The sequence below is a fragment of the Cavia porcellus genome, unplaced genomic scaffold, assembly GCF_034190915.1.
Source record: "Cavia porcellus strain 051 isolate PalLab524CR breed Dunkin Hartley unplaced genomic scaffold, mCavPor4.1 scaffold_32, whole genome shotgun sequence".
Classification (NCBI taxonomy): Eukaryota; Metazoa; Chordata; class Mammalia; order Rodentia; family Caviidae; genus Cavia; species Cavia porcellus.
The window spans coordinates 18,227,300-18,246,719 of NW_026947515.1; the positions used below are offsets into that span (position 1 = coordinate 18,227,300).

Here is a 19,420-nt window from a genome sequence, read left to right on the forward strand (position 1 = left end):
TCACTATATAGCCCAGTCCCAAACTCTTGTTGATCCTCCTGCCTCTGCCTCCCAAATGCTGGGATTACAGCTAAGTGCCACCATGTCTGGCTTCGTCATCACTTTGTTCTTTTCGGTTTTCTTTTTCAATTTTTTGAGTCAAGGTCATGCTGTGTAGGTTAGGCTGGTCTTGAGCTCACTATGCAGCCTATGCTGGCCTTAAATTTATAGCAATTCTCTTCTCTCAGCCTCCTGAGTGTTGGGATTATAGGTGTGCACTACCACACTCAGTGAACCATCATCATTTTTTTCTGCAGGGAAAAGATATGCTAGCACAAAGGCACAACAGTGTCAAATACACACTGTAAGGCGTGTCGCCTTGAGATCGTGCATTTTTCTTCAGTGGGTGGAAAGTTTAAAGTGTGTTCCTGCAGGTGCTAAGCACATGCAGCTTTGGCCCAAACCCTCATTTCACCAAAGTACCTTTGTACCTGTCTTCCTTATCAAGATTCCACAGAACATATTTGGTGATGATGCTTTCAAAATAGTTTAGAAATCTATGGACTACAGGGCATGGTGGCTCACACTTGTAATCCTGTCACTGAGGAGCCTGAGGCAGGGGGATTGCCAAGGGTCTCAAAGCCAAACTTGGGTTACACAGTGAGTTTGAGGCCAGCCTGGAATACATAGTGAGATCCTGTCTCAAAAACAAAAAAAGCAACAATAACAACAACAACAAAAAAAAAAAAAGGGGGGGGGGAGAAATTAATGGACTAAACTGATCACAAGTCACTTTTGACACAAGCATGCTTTGTAACTGAAATTTTACACTTTTGTTTTAAGATTTTCATTTTGTATGTTCCAAATAAAAGACCAATTTCTCTGTAAAGGTACCGAAAAGAAACTAGAGGCAGGAAAAATTAATAATCAAAGGAAGGGGCTGGGGATTTAGCTCAGCGGCATAAGTGCCTGCCTTGCAAGCAGGCAGTCATGAGTTCAATCCCTGGTACCGATAAAAAGGAAAAAGACAAAAAACAACAACAACAACAACAACAACAACAACAACAACAACAAACTATTAAATAATCAAAGGAAGTGTCATGCAGAATCCTTTTGCCAGCTAAGGGATTTGCTTGGTGTCACTGCAAATTCTCCTTTAACACATGTCGAGTTTAGAGTGTGCCGCTCACCCTTCCTCAGTAAGACAGCAGCTAAACTATGTTGCTCGTATGTCCAACTTCAATTTGGTATCCAAAGGATGAATACACTATAAATAGGAACTTTAACAAAAAGTGGAAGAAACTCACTGAAGTTACTCTCCTACAGATGGATATACTTTTAGATAATGTTTGCTTTTATCTTACAAGAGCATTATACACTGATTCATAAACATTTTTGCAAATAGCCTTATATGAATATTTTCCTCTGTAGAAGCTTTAATGCATTTTTGGGCATTAAAGAAATCTAGCAACACTAATGTTTTCATAATGTAAAAGGAACACAATCACTTTAGTTTAAATTTGTTAGAAAAAATATAAAAAATAAATTTGTTGGAGAGTAACAGAAAAGGCAGAACAGAATTCAAAATTAGAAAAAACAACCTTTTATTTTCTTTCCCCACATAAATGATTTGATGCCAAATGAGACTGAGAAATCATTCCAAAGAATGGAAAAACAAATAAAACATTTTACAATGTATATGTGCTGCCAAGGTGAGCACTAAAAACCTGAGTGTCTATAAGATAATAACATTTTCATATTTTATCAGGTCACCACAAACACAGCAATCTACTATTTTTTTCAACATTAGTTTAACAATGCTTTTGTTTTTATTTATTATTCTTTTACTGGTGCTGGGGACCAGAAACCAGGACCCTGAGTATGCTACGTAAGCCTCCACTGCAATACATCCTCTACTCTAAAAATAAAGTTTTAAAGCACTCATCAAAATCTGTTATGTGCTTAATCTAAACTTCCTTTAAATTCAAAGATGTCAATAACACACTATCAATTAACTATAATCTTAGTCATAGCATGACTTTATATTACTTAAAGCAAGATCTTTCAAACAAAGGTGGAAATGTTGAAGAATTTTCTCCCAAGCCAAGAATGGAATTTTGTACATTCTCTCTTTGGTGCTATCAGTTGGGGAACAGCTCCTACCCAGAAGGTTCCACAAATGACACTCAAGCCCCATAATAATTCCTCCTCTGACAAAGAAACAAAGTAGGAAGGCACCACAGCCAGTCTAAGCTGGAATGACAAACAGCTTTGACAAACTGCTTCAAGTTACACTCTGACTGTGAAAGACCCATACCCACCAGAATACAAACTGCTTGACAATTTTGTCAAGGAGGGACTCAGGCCTGGCTTCAAACACATACTGTTTTAAGACTAGATGAACATACTATATTCCTGCACTTATGATGGTATTCAACATTTCAGTTCTTTTAAGATCAGCTTCAAAGTTAGATGCTGGGTGTAGGCAAAATATGAATAAATTCTAGTACAGGAACTATGTTCTCAAGGTTGAAGACACTTGGTCCCTAGTAAAGGCAACTGTATTAAAGTAGCCAATGAATACGAAAGGGTACTCATAAAAGGATGTACTAGTCCAACACTCACAGGGACTTTCCCTTTTTTTTTTTTTTTTTGAGGTACTGGGAATCAAGGTCCAGAGATCTGTGCATGCTAGATTAAGTTCCACAGCCCCAGCCCACCCTTAGGTCCTCTTCAGAGCCTCAACACAACATGGGCAATTCTCAGTTATAACTGTTCAGAAAAACATGTGGTTTCCTTCTTTGAGGCATTCCTGGCACACACTGCTGCATGCTATTTATCTGGCTAAGTGACTGGAATGTACTTATCATGTATCTGCTCCTCAGGATCATCTGGACTGCAGCTGCCTGTCACATAAGATACACACGCAGGGGAGCCATGTGTAGAGCACACATTATCCCTTTTCCTACCTCTGCTAAACCCTATTTCTCTAAGTGCCACAAGAACCTCCTCTCATTCAGTGCTGAATGCCACTGCCTATGTGCACAACAGGAAGATTTTTTGGTCCCTGATGAACAACAGGTATAAAGCAGAATCGTGTTCCGGATCCCAAGAACTGGTTAAAGAAATGCTTGATTTTTCTCTTGAGATTTAGAAGTCAAAAAGCTATTTCAAGTTCTACCTTTTCTCCCCTTTAAAGTATTATTTATGAGGAAACAAAATAAAACAAAACAAAACAAAAACCACTTTTTTTGAGAAAGGGTCTCGCTATGTAGTTTAGGCTGGCCTTGAACTCACTATGTAGCCCAGCCTGGTCTTCAACTCCAAAAGTTTATCCTGTCTCAACCTCCAAGTACGCCACCACGCCCAGCAGGTGGTGCTTGTTTCTACCAAAATAGGCTTGACTCCTTTCAGGGACAGGACTTATCTCATTCAATACTTGTATCCATAAGGAAACAAAACTCAGTGCACTGGGGGACCTAAAAGTAAATTTAAGCCTGGAGTTTCCAAAGAAAGTGAGTTATGGACTCTGGTGTTCTGAAACTAAGGCAAGATACAGGCAAAACCTAACAAGAATAAAACAAAGCAATTAATAGCTGCACATGTAATAACTATTCATTTTTAACCAACTACCCCAACAACCCTTCCATCCCAAGAATAGAGGAAGGCTACCACTAAGGGCGTTCTGAAGATGCAAGTACAGGGAGTAGTAGTCTGAAAACCAGGAACTTTAGGACAGGAAAACTGTAATGCTCACAGCAGCACATCTCATCTTAGATACATCTCAGACATGGGCTGTATAGTGTGCGTGGGGGGGTACACTGAGGGGTTGAAAAAAAAATTATACAAGTCCTACCGAAGCACACCAGGGATACCTCTCAAATACATGTCTCTTGTATCAGTAAATGATTAGAGTAGAAAAGAGACTCCACCCGTGGCTTCCTAGGGTCTCTTGGCCAAAGGATACTCTTAGCTTCTAGAAACCACCAACCATGTTTTCTGAGGCTATACCTGTTTATTCTAGCTATTTTTATACAGAATGGAAGGGGAAAGAGTTAAAAATATGGGTTTTAGATTAACCAAAGTCTTTATTTACCAACTCAAGACAGTTCCTTTTATTCAAAATATCAGTTTCTGCATCAGTAAAATGCAGATATATATATATTCACTCTCCTAAAGCAGTTAGGAGAAGGCAGGATTAAATGAAACAAAACCAATAATGTTTCATCTAAAGCTCTTAGCACAATATTTAAATTACAGTTACTACTAGTAATTTTGGAAAAATCAGACACTTAATATGACTTACTTGTGGTAATTCTCCTTCTTCTCATCTCTCCAGTTTTTATTTAACTGGTGAATTTTCACAGCTACATACCTTTGCTCTGTTAGATCAAATGCCTACAAAAAAGGAATAAAATTATATTCTAGATAAATGCTAAAACAAATTACAGGGAACTGATTAGAAGTTTCTATTTAACAGATCAACACAAAGTCCAAAATACTCTATTAAATAAAAACAGCAGTAAGCAAAAGTATATCACATACTTGCTTCAGTGCTGCAATAATCTTGAAACTTGTGATTAGATAATTTAGAGGTCTCCAGACACACTGGCACCAAAGAGGTTAGAAAACAAACCCAAACATATACCACAGAGAACTAGCCCACGCGTTCACAGCCTCTTCTCAGTAATGCTCTTTTCAGAGTGTTATCTGTCCGCATTTGAGACTTTTCCCCCTTTATGTTGTTTCTTCCCCTTCAGCTGATGATGGGACATCATAGGATAACTCTTATACTTTTGAAACTCTCAAGTTATATACTATTTGCTTCCTGGAGAAAATAACCCCTCAGGACACAACGCTTTGGTAATTTGCAAAATAACCCTGTGATTTTGTATACTGTGCTTGTTAAAATAAAAACAGAAAGAAAACAAAACTCAGCCCTGTCTTTAGTCCCACTCCTATATGGTGAGTAAATGAAAAGCTTTAATCCAAAATGGCCAAAATTGGTCACATAAAAACCTCTCTCACACAGTCCAAAAATTGAGATTTCCACTCCCAAAGACCACCTCTAACACGTCCTGTATCAAGCATGACACTGCTATGTGAAAAAGGTTAATAGGTAAGTTTTTGAGGAACCCGTGAATAAATCACAATTTGATAAAATACTCTTAACAACAGATTTCTTCCACAAGAAACAGACATTTGATAAGAAAGGGAAATGACTAGGGTTACAAATTTGTTTCAATCTAGATGAAACAAGATCTTTCCATAAAAAATTACCAAAACTGACATAAAAAGGAGGAAAAACTCTGAATGAACATATATCTATAGAAGGAACTGAAAAGATACTCAATATTTTCTTCTAAAATAGTACCTGTCTAGATGGTTTTAATAAGTAATTTAAGGCAGACGTGGGGGCACCTGCTTGTAATTCCAGCATTTGGGAGGCTGAAACAAGAGAATCACCTCGAGGTGGAGACCAGTCTGGACTACTAGTGAGTTCAAGACCAATGTGAACTATTGTGGTGAGACTTTGTCTCAAAAAAGAAACCAAATAAATAAATAAAAGTCATAAGTCAGCTAAATAAGCTTTCAAGGAGCCTACAATTCCATGGTTACATGTAACGGGTAGAACATACAAAAATAAGGGCTGAGAATATTGTTCAGCCATGTAGTGTCTGTCTGGCAAGTGTGAGGTGCTGAGTTCAATTCTTGGTACGTACACACACACACACACACACACACACACACACACACACACACAAAGATAAAGGAATTTTACAACGCAATCTAAGGAGCTATGATACAGACACTGGAACATAGTATCGTCAAGAATGCAAGAAGAAAGGAAGCAGGTTCCCTGGACTTAGGAAGAACTTGATGTGTGAAATGAAGCCCACAGAGAGTAAAAAGAAAACTTCAACAAAGATGGTGAGAGCTGGCAGCAGCTCCTCCCTGAGCTGGACCCACAAGAGGAGCTATTGGAACCTGGGGAAGCAGGGACACAGTGACAGTAACGGTGACTCCAGAAGCCCCTGCAGAGACGTGGCAGTGGAGGGCAGCAGCGCACATGGAGGACTGCAATGGCTGGTGGTGAGTACAGAGGACTCAGTCTTCCCGTGGGAGAATGGCCAGGAGCCATTTTGGAGTCGGGCTGGAGAAGCCCAGAACCAGAACTGCTGTGGGCTTCCTCCAGCAGCTCCTAGCTGGGTGCAGACCCATGGAAACTGCTAGGTGTGGTGAGCCCAGCGAATCTGGTTTCAGGGCAGGCCTGCTAAGGTTATCCACTACTCCACTATAAAGGAACTGATGGTTTTGCTGGGACAAAGTGGGATGATCTGGGACTCTGTCTCTGTATGATGTCTACTAGTGAAACCAGAGAAAATCCTGGAAATGGACTGTTTTTCCTTTTCATTTTTTGTTTTGTTTTATTTAGTTCATTTTGTTTGTTTCTTTGGTTTTTTCCCCTCTTCTGTTTTTTTTTTAACCAGTGTGAGAAAGGTTCCTAACTTCTTTGTGGGTGTGGTTCTATTCTGTTCTTCTTTTTATCTCTTTCATCTCTCTTTTCCTTCAGTCTTCTACATGAGTTTCCCCAAGTTGGCATGTTCCACCTTTGTCCTCCGACTTTACTTGTAATCTCTTTCTCTTCTTCCACATCTCTATTTTCTCCTTAATCCATTTTAAATTTTGCCCAAGGGCAAAATTGACACATTATGGACTAATATATTGCATATAATTATCTGGTTTGTTTTACATTGTATATAATCACAAAATCTACTTCATATAGTTAAAAGTTACAAATTAAGTGTTTGTTCGGTTTGTTGGGTTATACGTTGCGTTTGATGATTATTGGTACCCCTATAGCCAAAACTGACATAATTGTTCTAAACAGCTGTTAGTGCTGATAATCCATGACTGAGATTAACTAAGAGTCACAGAAAATACAGTGGTACAGTGTCAAAGAACCCGGGACTAGGCCAAACAAGTAACAACTTCTCAAGAGGTAAGATCTTCCAACAGACTCAAAATCCAAAAACTAGCTATACCTGGAAGACACCTAGAGAAGTAATCAATACCTAATAGTCCTAAATAATACAAATAATGCAACCTACCATAGGCAACTTATTAGCATGACCCCAGGAACTAACTAAAAAAAGAAAAGAAATGAGAAGACAAATAAGATGCAACCCCAGACATCCTGTTCAGTAACTAAAGGCAAACACAGGGGAAAATGAGGTTGGACAATCCAAAACCCCCCATCAGGTCTCTCTGAAGTGGAAAGAACAAAGCAATTGAATGAGGCTCTGAAAAAACTGAAATCAGGAATAATCTCCCAGATAACTACAGAGATAACCAAAATACACACCATGTTTAATGAAGTTAGAATAGGCACAGATAAAAAAAAAATAGACAAGCAAATTATGGAAGCACAACATAGGAAAGAAATGGAATCCATAAAGCAGATGCAAGAAGATATCCAGGAGAAGAAAAACTGTATTGAAAGTATTCGAAGCAGTTTAGGCCAATTTGAGGATAGGATTTCAGGTATTAAAGACAAGTTTGCAGTTAGCAACCAGGAAAAGAAAGATTTCTCAAAACTAGCAAGGGATCATGAGAAATCAATCCAGCAGCTGCTACATGAGACAAAAAAAGAGTAATTTAAGATTAACTGGAGTCAATGAAAAAGCAGGAGATACCACAAATGATATTAAAAAATGTTCACAGATATCATGACAGAAAACTTTCCTGGTAGAGAAAAAGAATTTGACCTACAGATAAAGCAGGCATATAGAAATCCAATGAGCAATGATCAAAAAAAACCCTACAGCTAGGTGTATCAGAGTCAAGATTCCAGAAATTCAATGCAAGAATAGAATCTTAAAAGCTATTAGGGAAAAGAAACAAATCACTCATATGGGAAAGCCCATCAGAATCACAGCTGACTACTCAGCACAAACTCTCAAGTCAAAGAGAGCGTGGAGTAAAGTATTTCCAAGTCTAAAGGAAAATAACTTTTGACTGATATATCCTGCAAAACTATCTTTCAAAATTGATGGAGAAATGAGATACTTCCATGACAAAGAATACATGAGGCAATTTATGACCACCAAATCAGAACTCCAAAATGTTCTGAAAGACATTTTAGAAAGAGATAATAAGGACTACAGCTCCAGAAGGCAAACAATTGGAAAAAATGGGGGAACCAACAAGAAAATAACATGACAAGGATAAGTCAACACATTTCAGTTATAATCATTAACGTTCACAGTCTCAATTCACCAGTCAAGACATACAGACTGGTAGGATGGCTCAAGATGCAAAATCCAACAATATGCCACATACAAGAAACACATTTAATTAAAAAAAAATTCATAAACTGAAAGTCAAAGGATAGAAAACAATACTCCATGCAACAGGAACCCAGAAAAAAGCAGGGGTAGCTATTATATTTGCAGACAAAGTAAATTTCAAGATTAAGAAAGATAAAGGAGGTCACTATATCCTTGTAAAGGGAACAATCCAAGAAGAAGAGATAATCATAAATATATGTAGCAACCACCAGTACACTAAACTATATAAAACAATTACGAACAGAACCAAAAAGTCAAACAAGCCCTAATACAATTGTATTGGGAGACCTCAATGCCCCACTGTAAAAAAGACTGATCAACTACACAAAACACCAGTAATGAAATATGAGAACTAAATCAAACATTTGAGAAAATGGACTTAGTAGATGTCTACAGGGTGTTCCACACCACAACATCAGAATACACATTCTTTTCAGCTGTACATGGGACGTTCTTGAAAATACACTATATACTGGCTCATAGTATATGCTTAAGTAAATGGAAAGGAACTGAAATTATCCCATGCATACTATCAGACCACAGTACAATGAAACTAGAAATCTATGCCAAAGGAAACCACAAGAACTTTATAAACACATGGAAATTAAACAGCACCCTACTGAACAACCAATGGGTTACAGATGAAATTAAAGAAGACATTAGACAGTTTTTACAGCTGAAAGACAATGATAATATAACATACCAGAACTTGAGAGACACAATGAAAGCAGCCTTAAAAGGGAAATTCATAGCAGTAAATACCCACATCAGGAAAACAATGCAAGTGTATATGAACAGCTTAATGATGAGCCTCAAACTTCTGGAAAAAGATCAGGCTAAACCAAAAGCTTGTACAAGGCAGGCAATTATAAAGATCAGAGCAGAAATTAACACACTGGAGACTAAAACAACAATATAAAGAATGAATCAGAGAGTGGATTATTTGAAAGATTAAATAAAATTGACAAGTCCTTAGCTAACCTTATTAAAAAGGGGGGGGGGGACTCAAATCCACGCAATTAAGAATGAAAAGAATTAAATCACAACAAACCCTGCTGAAATCCAGATAATCATCTATACCTACTTTGAAAATTTGTATTCTAATAAGATGGGAAATGCAGAAGAACTGGACAGATTCCTAGATACATATGAATTACCAAAGCTGAATCAAGAAGATATAAAAATCCTAAATAAACCAGTATCAATAAAAGAAGTAAAAAATGTAATTAAAAACCTATCAACAAAGAAAAGCCCGGGCCCTGATGGATTCACTGCTGAATTCTACAAGAAATTTAGTGAAGATCTAACACCACTACTTCTCAAATTTTTTAATGAAATTGAAAGGGAATCAATTTATTCCTGGACACAATTATTACTCTGATTCCAAAAGCAGGGAAGGACCCAACTGAGAAAAAGAATTATAGGTCAATCTCCATAATGAACATTGATGCAAAAATCCTCAATAAGATACTGGCAAACAAAATGCATCAAATTGTTAAAAAGATTTAAACCATGACCAAGTGAGATTCATCCCAGGAATGCAAGGATGGTTGAACCCATATGTAAATCCATAAATGTAATACACCATATTAACAAAGCCAAGGACAAAAATATAATGATCTCAATAGATGCAGAAAATTTTTTGACACAAAGTCTAGTACCCATTCAAGAAAATAGGGATATAGGGTCTTTATCACCATCTGATAACAGCCATCTAGGACAGACCATACTAACATACTAAATGGACAAAAAAATGAAAGCTTTCACTCTAAAATCAGGAACAAGACAAGGATGTCCACTGTCTCCAGTCTTACTCAACATAGTCCTCAAAACTTTAGCTGGAGCAAATAGACAAGAGAAAGAATTAAAAGGAATAAAGATGGAAAAGGAAGTTCAACTATCATTATTTGCAGATGACATGATACTCAGAAGACCTCAAAAATTCCACCAAAAGACTTCCAGATTTTATAAGCAAATTTAGTAACAAGGGTGGTTACAAAGTTAACACTCAAAAATCAACAGCCTTCCTGTATATGAATAATAAGCTCACTGAGAAATCAGAGAAACAAAAACTTACACAATAGCACCCCTAAAAATGAAATAACTAGGAATCAATCTAACAAAGGATATAAAGCCTCTACATTGACAACTACAGTAGTCTGAAAAAGGAGACTGAAGAGAATATTAGAAAATGGAGAGATATTCTGTGCTGTTGGGAAGGAAAAACCAATACAGTGAAAATGGCCATACTTCCAAAATTGTTACACGGATTCAATACAATCTCAATCAAAATTCCAATAGCATGTCTCACAGAATTAGAGAAAACAATCCTAAAATTCATCTGGAACCAGAAGAGATCCAGAATAGCAAAGGCAATCCTGGCCAACAAAGACAAGACAGGGCATCACAGTCCCTGACTTGAAATTATACTATAAAGCTACTGTGATAAAAACAGTGTGGTACTGGCAAAAAAAAAAAAAAAAAAAAAAAAAAAAAGAACAAAACAAAATCCAGACCTGAAGATCAGTGAAACAGAGTAGAAGATGTAGAAACAATTGCAGACATACTGAGCCACCCTATCTTTGACAAAGGTGCCAAATACTTTCATTAGAAGAAAGATAGCCTCTTTAATAAACGGTGCTGAAAAAACTGACTCTGCACATGCCAAAGATTAAAACTGGACCCGTATCTTTCACCATGTACTAAGCTAAAATCAGAATGGGTCAAAGATCTTATTATTAAAACAGAAACATTAAATCTGCTGGGAGATGAGTAGGTAAAGCTCTTGAAGACACTGGTGTAGGCAAAGATTTTATAAACAAAATCAGACTGCACAGGAACTATCACAAAGAATCAACAACTGGGATCTCACCCTACTGAAAAGCTTTTCTGCAGCAAGAGAAACCACCAAAAGAGGTAAGAGACAATCCACAACATGGGAGATAATTTTGTCAGCTTTTCCTCAGAAAAAGGGTTACTATTGAGAACATACAAAGAACTCAAAAAAATTAGTCCTCCCACATTTAAGACCCAATCCACAAATGTGCAGCTGAGTTTACACTTGTCAGATGAAGGAATACGAACAGCAAATAAATACATGAAACAATGTTTGAAATCACTAGTCATCAGAGGGATGCAAATTAAAACAACACCGGGATTCCACCTCACTCCAGAAAGAATGGCTGTTCTCAAGAAATTAAGCAATAACAAATGCTAGAGGGGCTGTAGGGAAAAAGGAACGCTTTTCTACTGCTGATGGGAGTGTAAACTGATGCAACCACTGTGGAAATCAGTATGGAGATTTCACAAAAAACTAGGATTGGTGGTCCCTTTCAATACCAGCTATTCTCCTTCTGGGTATCTTCCCAAAAGAATTAAAAACATCATACCACAGTGATATACGTGTACACATGTTTATAGCAGCACAGTTTATAATTATCTTGAAAACAACCTAAATACCTATCAACTGAGGAATTGATAAAAAAAAAAGTGGTATTTTATATAATGGAGTACTACTTAGCTATAGAAGGATAAACTGGATATTTTTATAAGTAAATGGATGCAACTTGAGAACATACTCAGTGAAATAAGACACATGTGTAAACATTGTATTGCTTCATTAGTGTGACAAGCTGAAAGAAAAAACATACAAATGTGTATGTGTATGTATTTAAAAAAATATTTAAGATAATTCTACTACTGATTTCTCTGAGTTCACTGATGAGAAAGATCTGTGCTGGTATTGTTCGGACAATTAAATGCAGATGTCTTGTGCTCTGCGTGAATGATTTGGGGATGAGAATGGGCAATGTATGTACCATTGTTGCCTCCTGATTGACATGTATTGAAATTTTGTTGTAGTTTTTCTTCTGCTTCTTTTTCCTTTCTTTTTATCCTTAAATAAAATAGATTTGAAAAGAAAAAAAAATGAGTTGGGATAACTGTGATATGAAAATTCCATGAGGCTATTTGCATCAAAGGATGACTATTATGGCTGCCTGTCAGATTTATGAGGACAGAATAAAATACTATAAAATCAAAATCAGTGGTACCCTAAAAAAAGGTTTATGCTTCTGGATAGTGATGACAGTTACACAAAACTGTGAACATACTTAATGCCACAAAAAAGTTTAATTGTAAATATATTCATGGGCCTGGGATTTAGCTCAGCGGCATAAGCACCTGCCTAGCAAGCACAAGGGTGTGGGTTCGATTCCCAGTTCAAAAACATTAAACAAACAAACAAAACTAGATAAATATACTCATAATGAAAATACAAAAAAATTTTTTAAAAAAACATAAAAATTAGTTTTTACCTGAGATGAAAACAGTATCTTACTCAAAAGATTTCTCATGGTCATATGGACATAATGCAGTGATGGTGAACCTATGACATGCATGCCGCAGTGGGCTGTATGTATCACTGAAAGTCATAAAAGGTTCACCATCACCGGCATAATGTAAATCATAACAGTGAAGGCCACATCTTAGAAAACAGGAAATTCCCTCAACTGTGCAATGATGACTACTCAGTAAAGCAATTCTGCATTGCACAGCCAGGTGCACAAACATATAGAGAAACTGCTGAACATGTTCTGAAGCTACATAAATTTAAAACTGGCTAAATTTTCCTACTTGGTGAACATCAGTACTTTGCTGGCCTCACTGAAGCACTCTAAGTGAGGATATTCTTTCAGAATACAATGCTAAATCGTCTTGAGAACTGTTAAAACAAAAAGCTGGCTTTTAAGTAACAAGTTAACTAGTATAGTAAGCTTCATTTCACTAAAAAAATTTACAAAAATAAGGTAACACTACTCATTTGTAGTAATTATGGATGATCTAGAACAGAAATCACCATAATTTTGTCACCTAGAAATGAGCGCTGTTTTTCCTTTATATATATATATATATATATATATATATATATATATTTATTAAAGAGGAAAAAAGTTTCAAAACAAGATAATAGGACAGTAACAATAGTTAATACATCACATATTACTATCTTTAAAGTAGTTACTCAGAGCATAAGACATTAGTATTTTTCAAGCTAGAAAATAATAAAATATTTTCTCTATTTCACTTAAATGTACTGGAAGCAGTTTCCCCAAAGATATATAGGTTCTTACAGTTTTTAATTGCAACCAGTATGTATTAATCCAGTTATCACTATTCTAAATGTTCTCCAAGTTGGTAGCAGTTGATTTTTGTCCTTTTTACCAAATTGTTCATACTTACCTTGTAAACTTCACTGAAACCTCCTCTACCCAAAAGATGTAACAACAAATATCTATCATTCAGCGTTGGATGATCTTTAAATCTGTGGAAAAAGTTGTAACATCCTATGGTCAAGAAGGAGAACCTTCTGTATTTTCAAAATTCCCAGAATGCCTATATACGATTACAGCTGTGGGTGATAGTTCCCAAAACCAAATGATGGAGAGCAGATTAGAATAGAGTAGGGGTTTTTTAACTGCTATTTGGCTACTGCAAAGTATTCAAGAGGCACACATTCACAACATTCCAAACTTTTTAGAGTAAAATTCCAAGATATTTTACAGTCTTGAAAACACAATTATAAAGTGAGTTACACCTTCTATTTTACATTCATTTTTCTCTTTTTAAATCTGTGGTACAACTGCATTTCCATTAGTCTATCTTGTGTCAGTTTTTTGTTTTTTTTTGGTACCAGGGATTGAACTCACAACGTCTAACTTACCAGGCAGGCACTTAAGACACTGAGCTAAATCCCTGGCCCCTTGTGTCAGTTTTTAACAGTATAACCAAGCAATGATAGATTCAGGTAAAAAATAAAGTTTAAAATATTTGTACTTGCTTCCTGATCTTAAACAGCCTATTAATAAATTATTTTAAGAAAGCAGCATGCCCATGAAGATAGATGACAATACTGTATGATCCATATGTGATTCTGGTCACACTAGTTATTTTAGGCTTCTCGACAAAATTTTTCTTTTTTCTCTCCTTTATTTCATTTTACTTATTTATTTATTTTTGTCTTTTTTGAGACAAAAGTCTTGCTATGCAGTTCAGGCTGGTCTCAAGCTCAATTTGTACCCTGGGCTGGTCTCAAATTTGCAACAATCCTCCTGCCTCAGCCTCCCGCGTGCTGGGATTACAGGCTTGCACCACCATGCCCAGCTTTTTTCTTTTCTTTTTTGAGACAGGGTCTCACTATGTATATAGTCCAGGCTGGATCTGAACCCTTAAACTCACTATGTAGTTCAGGCTAGCTTTGAAGTCACAGCAATCCTCCTGCCTCAGCCTCCCAAGTGCTGGGATTCCTACCACAGCTGGCCTAGATGAAATTTTTCTCATCTTGTTTCCTGATCAATGTACTGAAGATGACAGTTATGATGAAGATTAATGGTGAGAATACAACAGCTTAGCACCATGCCTGATAACATGAGTTCTCAGTGAATGAGGGCTGCTCACAATTGCCACTTGGCAGAGAAATGGCTCATGACTCATATCAATCAAACAAAAATATGCAACTGCAGCTATGTGAAAAAAAGTTTCAGTCAGAAATATGTGGGAAAAAACCAATTACTGGTAAAAGACTTTTCCCACTTGCAGTCTACTTTACCAACACTGAGTCCTTTAAATGACTTATAGACAAAGGTGAGCATTACTTTCCAATTAATGTGGAAGAATTAAGTCTTTTTTGGTGTTTTTAATTTTTGAGACATGAACTCTCATTAAGTCACTAAATTGCCCAGGTTAGGCTCAAATTTTCAATCCTCCTGCCTCAACCTCCCAAAGTGATAAAATTAAAGATGTGTACCACCACACCTAATTAAGTCTTAAAACCTCAAACCCTTTCATTCAGAAAGTAGTTGTCACCTCAGCCTAATAATCTTCCCACAACACCACACCGTGATTCGCACTTCTTTTTCTCAAGGTTCTATAGGTAATATGGAATATGTGGTGCTCCTTGCCCATTTACAATTGCAAAATGTACTGTTTTAGTGACATCTACCTGTATAAAAATGTGGTTTACACATATTTAATAAATTTAGGATGTATTTAAAACCAAAGCAGATCATAATATTGTTGGTGAAATTCTCCTATGCTACAAACGAGCTAAGTAAACCAGGCATCATGACACATTCCTATAATCCCAGCACTCTGGGAGTCTGGGGCAGTAGGATCACAAATTGAAGCCCAACTTAGTCAACTTAGCAAGACCCTGTCTCAAAAGAAAAGATTATTAGAGGCTAGGGATATAGCTCAGTCTGAAGGCCTTAGGTTTAATAATTTATCCTAGAGGTTATTTGCCAAATTTACATTATACGAAAACATTCTAGACCATTTCTATTCATGTTAGAAAGGACCCAACAATCTCCAACCCAGTATATCCCAAGTTGCTTACTGTGAATTATCTTCATTATGTATCCTTTTTAGTTCCCTGATATGTAAATTTCTAACCCTCTCTAGCCTTTCCAGCTCGGCCTGGATCTCTGCTTCCTCCTGAAGTGAAAAGGAAAGAAAGCTTAGAATACAGGGAATTCTATCTTTTCAGAGTCTCATCTTTAAAAAATAACAGCTGTTTATCTTATGAAAAGCTAAAGGAAGATATTTTGCATTAAAAAAATACTTTTAAAAAAACAACAAAAAACTAGACAGTAAGTAAAATCCAAAACATACAGAGGAATTAAGGGGGGAAAGTAAAAGTCCTCCACTCTTTCCTTCCTCCTTTCCACACCAATTTTCAAGATATAACCATTGTTAACTTTTGAGAAATGTTTTATGCATAGGCATACAGATATGTACTTTTACAAAAATCAGGTTTCCATCTGTTTCTATTCTCTGCGCACAAATTATACTTGGTGTCGCCAATATTACTGATTTAATGAGATCTGAGAATCCACTGTGAAAGAAAGATGAAAACGAGTAGGTGAAATAAAACATAGCAATAGCAGTTTATTGAATGTCTTTTGTTTTGATTTTGTTTGTTTGTTTTGAGACAAAGTCTCACTATGTAGTTCAGGTGACCTTAAGCTCACTATGTAAGCCATGCTGGCCTAAAAATCATGGCAATCCTTCTGTCTCAGCCTTCTGAGTGCTAGGACAGGTGTGTGCTACCAAGCCTACTTATCAAATGCTTACTAAACAACCCCTCACTATAAACAGTATGCACCAATAATGCATGGGCTGCTAAACTTAAGAGCTGAGCATTCCACATCCAAGATAGCTCCATGACATCAGCAACCAGTTGTGTACATTCCTTTGTATTAGAGTATGTTGGTACAGCTTCTTTCTAGCTAGTTTTAAGCAAGACGTACTGCTACGTGATTTAAAATAGCACAAGGAACATGCATCCCATCATTAGATTATAGACACAACAGGGAAGGTAGCTATTTAAGATTTCTATAGCTACAAATGAAAGGTTGAAGGAAGGTGGGATAAATGGGAAAAAAGAATTAAGATATATTATGCACAGGTACAAATTCCCTATGATGAATGTGATCATTATGTTTGACCAACATACTAATAAAAAGAATAAAACTAGAAGAAAAGATTCTGTAGCTATGAGAAATATCTACAGTTTTTCTCAAATGACCAAATAATTCTATTTTAAATGTAAATTAGAAATCACTTTTTTCTAGGCAGATTTTTTCATTATGCCTACCTTTTTCAGATGGCCTAATCTGAGTTTGAAGATTTCTTCTTGCTCATGGTATTCTGCTAATGTTAACCTGGAAAATAAAGACAGAAATTTAGGTAAGCTACTTGAAATCACAATGTACCTATTTAAGGAGAAACACTCAGGTACACTATAAAGGTTTCTTAGGCAGTAACCATTGTTTCACAGTTAAAAATGACTCACAGTTAAAAATGACTAAAGTTTATTTTTGTGATCTTCTGATAAAGGAAAACTTGTGATTCATCACACATGATATGAAGAAAGGCTTCCAAAGCCAAAAAGAAGTCTATTTGTAAAAAGTTAGAAAAATAAGTGACCATATTTTTACATTATTTATAAAATGCATTTTATCTCTTATTCATGAAAATCTATTTAAGAGAGGGACAACCAAACATTTCAAGACTAAAAAAAAATTTTTTAAGGGCAAAACAAGCCAATGGATCGATCATTCTTGGTAACTCTTAGACTTTCATTTTATAGTAATGAAGAGAAAGAGCAAAATTAGGACCCAGGATTTGGGCTCCAGCAATGTAAGCTACAACAAGCAACTTTAACCTCTTAACTCAGTTACCTAAAAACCATTCAAGTGAGAATACTTGCCTAATAAAATGTTGAAAAAATGAAAAGCATAAGAAATACTACTTAGATCAATTCTCTAAGAAGTGACTTAAAAGGGTAACCACTCATTTCATATTCTGTTTGGTTGACTTACATCCTTATACTTCAAGAACAAACAAGTAAGAAAAGATCATCTTACTCTTCTATCTCTACTAGTTAATGTAGAATTGTTTAGATTCACTCTAAACAGGAGAAAAAGGAAACAGCTATCCTATGTAGCAAGAAGGGTTCCAAAAGTCTAACTCAATAAAACAAAATGAGTATGTAGTAGCACATCCACTAGGTAGAGTTATTATATGTACTCATGACAGTTGCAAAAATATATAACTTATTTCACTCATGTTAAAAAAAAAGACAGAAAGAAAAAGAAAATAGGATAAATAAAAGATCATAGCTAAGGAATCTCTCTGCCTGAAACAGGTTCAATTCTATGAAAAGGATGAGGTGACTTACTGAGGCCTGTTTTTGAATTCTGGTCAAAGGATACTCTAGAAAGTGTACTGATGGCCTCCCAGCTTGGATTCTGCATAGGAAATCAGTTGACAGCTGCTCACTGATACACTACTGGCCTAGTCTTAAATTTTAATTGTTGTTCCACAGTAAAACAAACAAAACACAAAACCTAAGCCTTCTTTATCATTTTTAGGTAATGGTCTTATGAATTAATATTAAATAATTATTAAGAAATATTAAATTAGAGTCCTTTCACAATATAAATAGAACTCATGATAGAAAACAATTATGACCAGATTGATTTGTTCAGTCTTTTACATGTAGGCCCTTACTTAAGCTTTTTGAAAAGAAATACCTATATTTAGACTCTAGTTTTAAAATATCTCGCTATAAGATTAAAAATGTTTTTCAAACTTATTTCAGTATATATACTTTTATTACTAAATGTAATTTAAAGTTTATTGATCTGCTTAACTCCTCCAAATAAATTGTGAATTCCTAACATGGGTACTCTTTAGCTCAGTATTGGGCCTATCATAAAATAAGCATTTAACATAGTTATTAATGAATGTCAAAGCATGTATGAGATTAGAAATGCTGTTAAGCTATTATTCTCTCTGGAATAAAGAAATAGCACTTCTAGGATGTTACAGACCTTTAACAATTATGTAACATAAGTAGAACACTTGAATTGTAAGGTAGTATGTTTTGAGGAAAAGATAAAAGGAACATTAGTCAATAGGTTATATAATAAAATACTTTTCATTTGGGGCTCTTTGGATATGAAATTCAATTAAAGAAAAAAGGAGAGAGGAATGAAGGAAAGCATTTTTACTCTGGATTTTCTACCTTTCATACATGACAGCTATGTCATAAGGTTGATAGGCAGGTAAAAAGATGACTGTACTTCAAGATCTTTAGGTTTCCAGAACAGACAAAAATTCTCACAAGGTCAGGATCTGGCCTAGTAGGAAAATGTTTTTTTGTGTGTGTGCACATGTGGCTTACTCCGTAGTTTATTACTGTTAGTTAAGTACTCTTCTGAGCAATAAGAAGCACTGTGCAGCCGTAACTAGTAGTCAGGCAACTCCCATAATGTGATATTAATGTACTATAATCTACAGCTACTTATAAATAAAATCCTGACATTTTGTTATGGGCAGCCAAAAACTGTGATGTCAAGGAGTAATATTACTTTCCCCTCTCATTCAAAATTCTCATTTAAAAAACAAAAAGAGACAGGCATGATGGTGTACACCTGTAATTCCAGCACTGAGGCAGGATGATTGCTGTTAGTTGAAGGCCAATCTGGGCTACACTGTGAGTTCAAGACTGAACTACATAGGGAAAC

General features: G+C 35.9%; 1 protein-coding gene across 9 annotated transcripts in view; it reads right to left on the reverse strand.

The window, feature by feature from the left end:
- Tlk2 (tousled like kinase 2) overlaps positions 1-19,420 on the reverse strand; it is a 140,832-nt gene that overhangs the window by 18,523 nt on the left and 102,889 nt on the right. For all 9 annotated transcript variants that reach the window (XM_063242397.1, XM_063242398.1, XM_063242395.1 and 6 more), the window contains 4 exons: positions 16,984-17,050; positions 15,724-15,821; positions 13,572-13,653; positions 4,286-4,377 (listed from right to left, as the gene is read on the reverse strand). In XM_063242397.1, the coding sequence (XP_063098467.1) occupies positions 4,286-4,377; positions 13,572-13,653; positions 15,724-15,821; positions 16,984-17,050 (339 nt within the window). The remainder of the gene's footprint in view (positions 1-4,285; positions 4,378-13,571; positions 13,654-15,723; positions 15,822-16,983; positions 17,051-19,420) is intronic.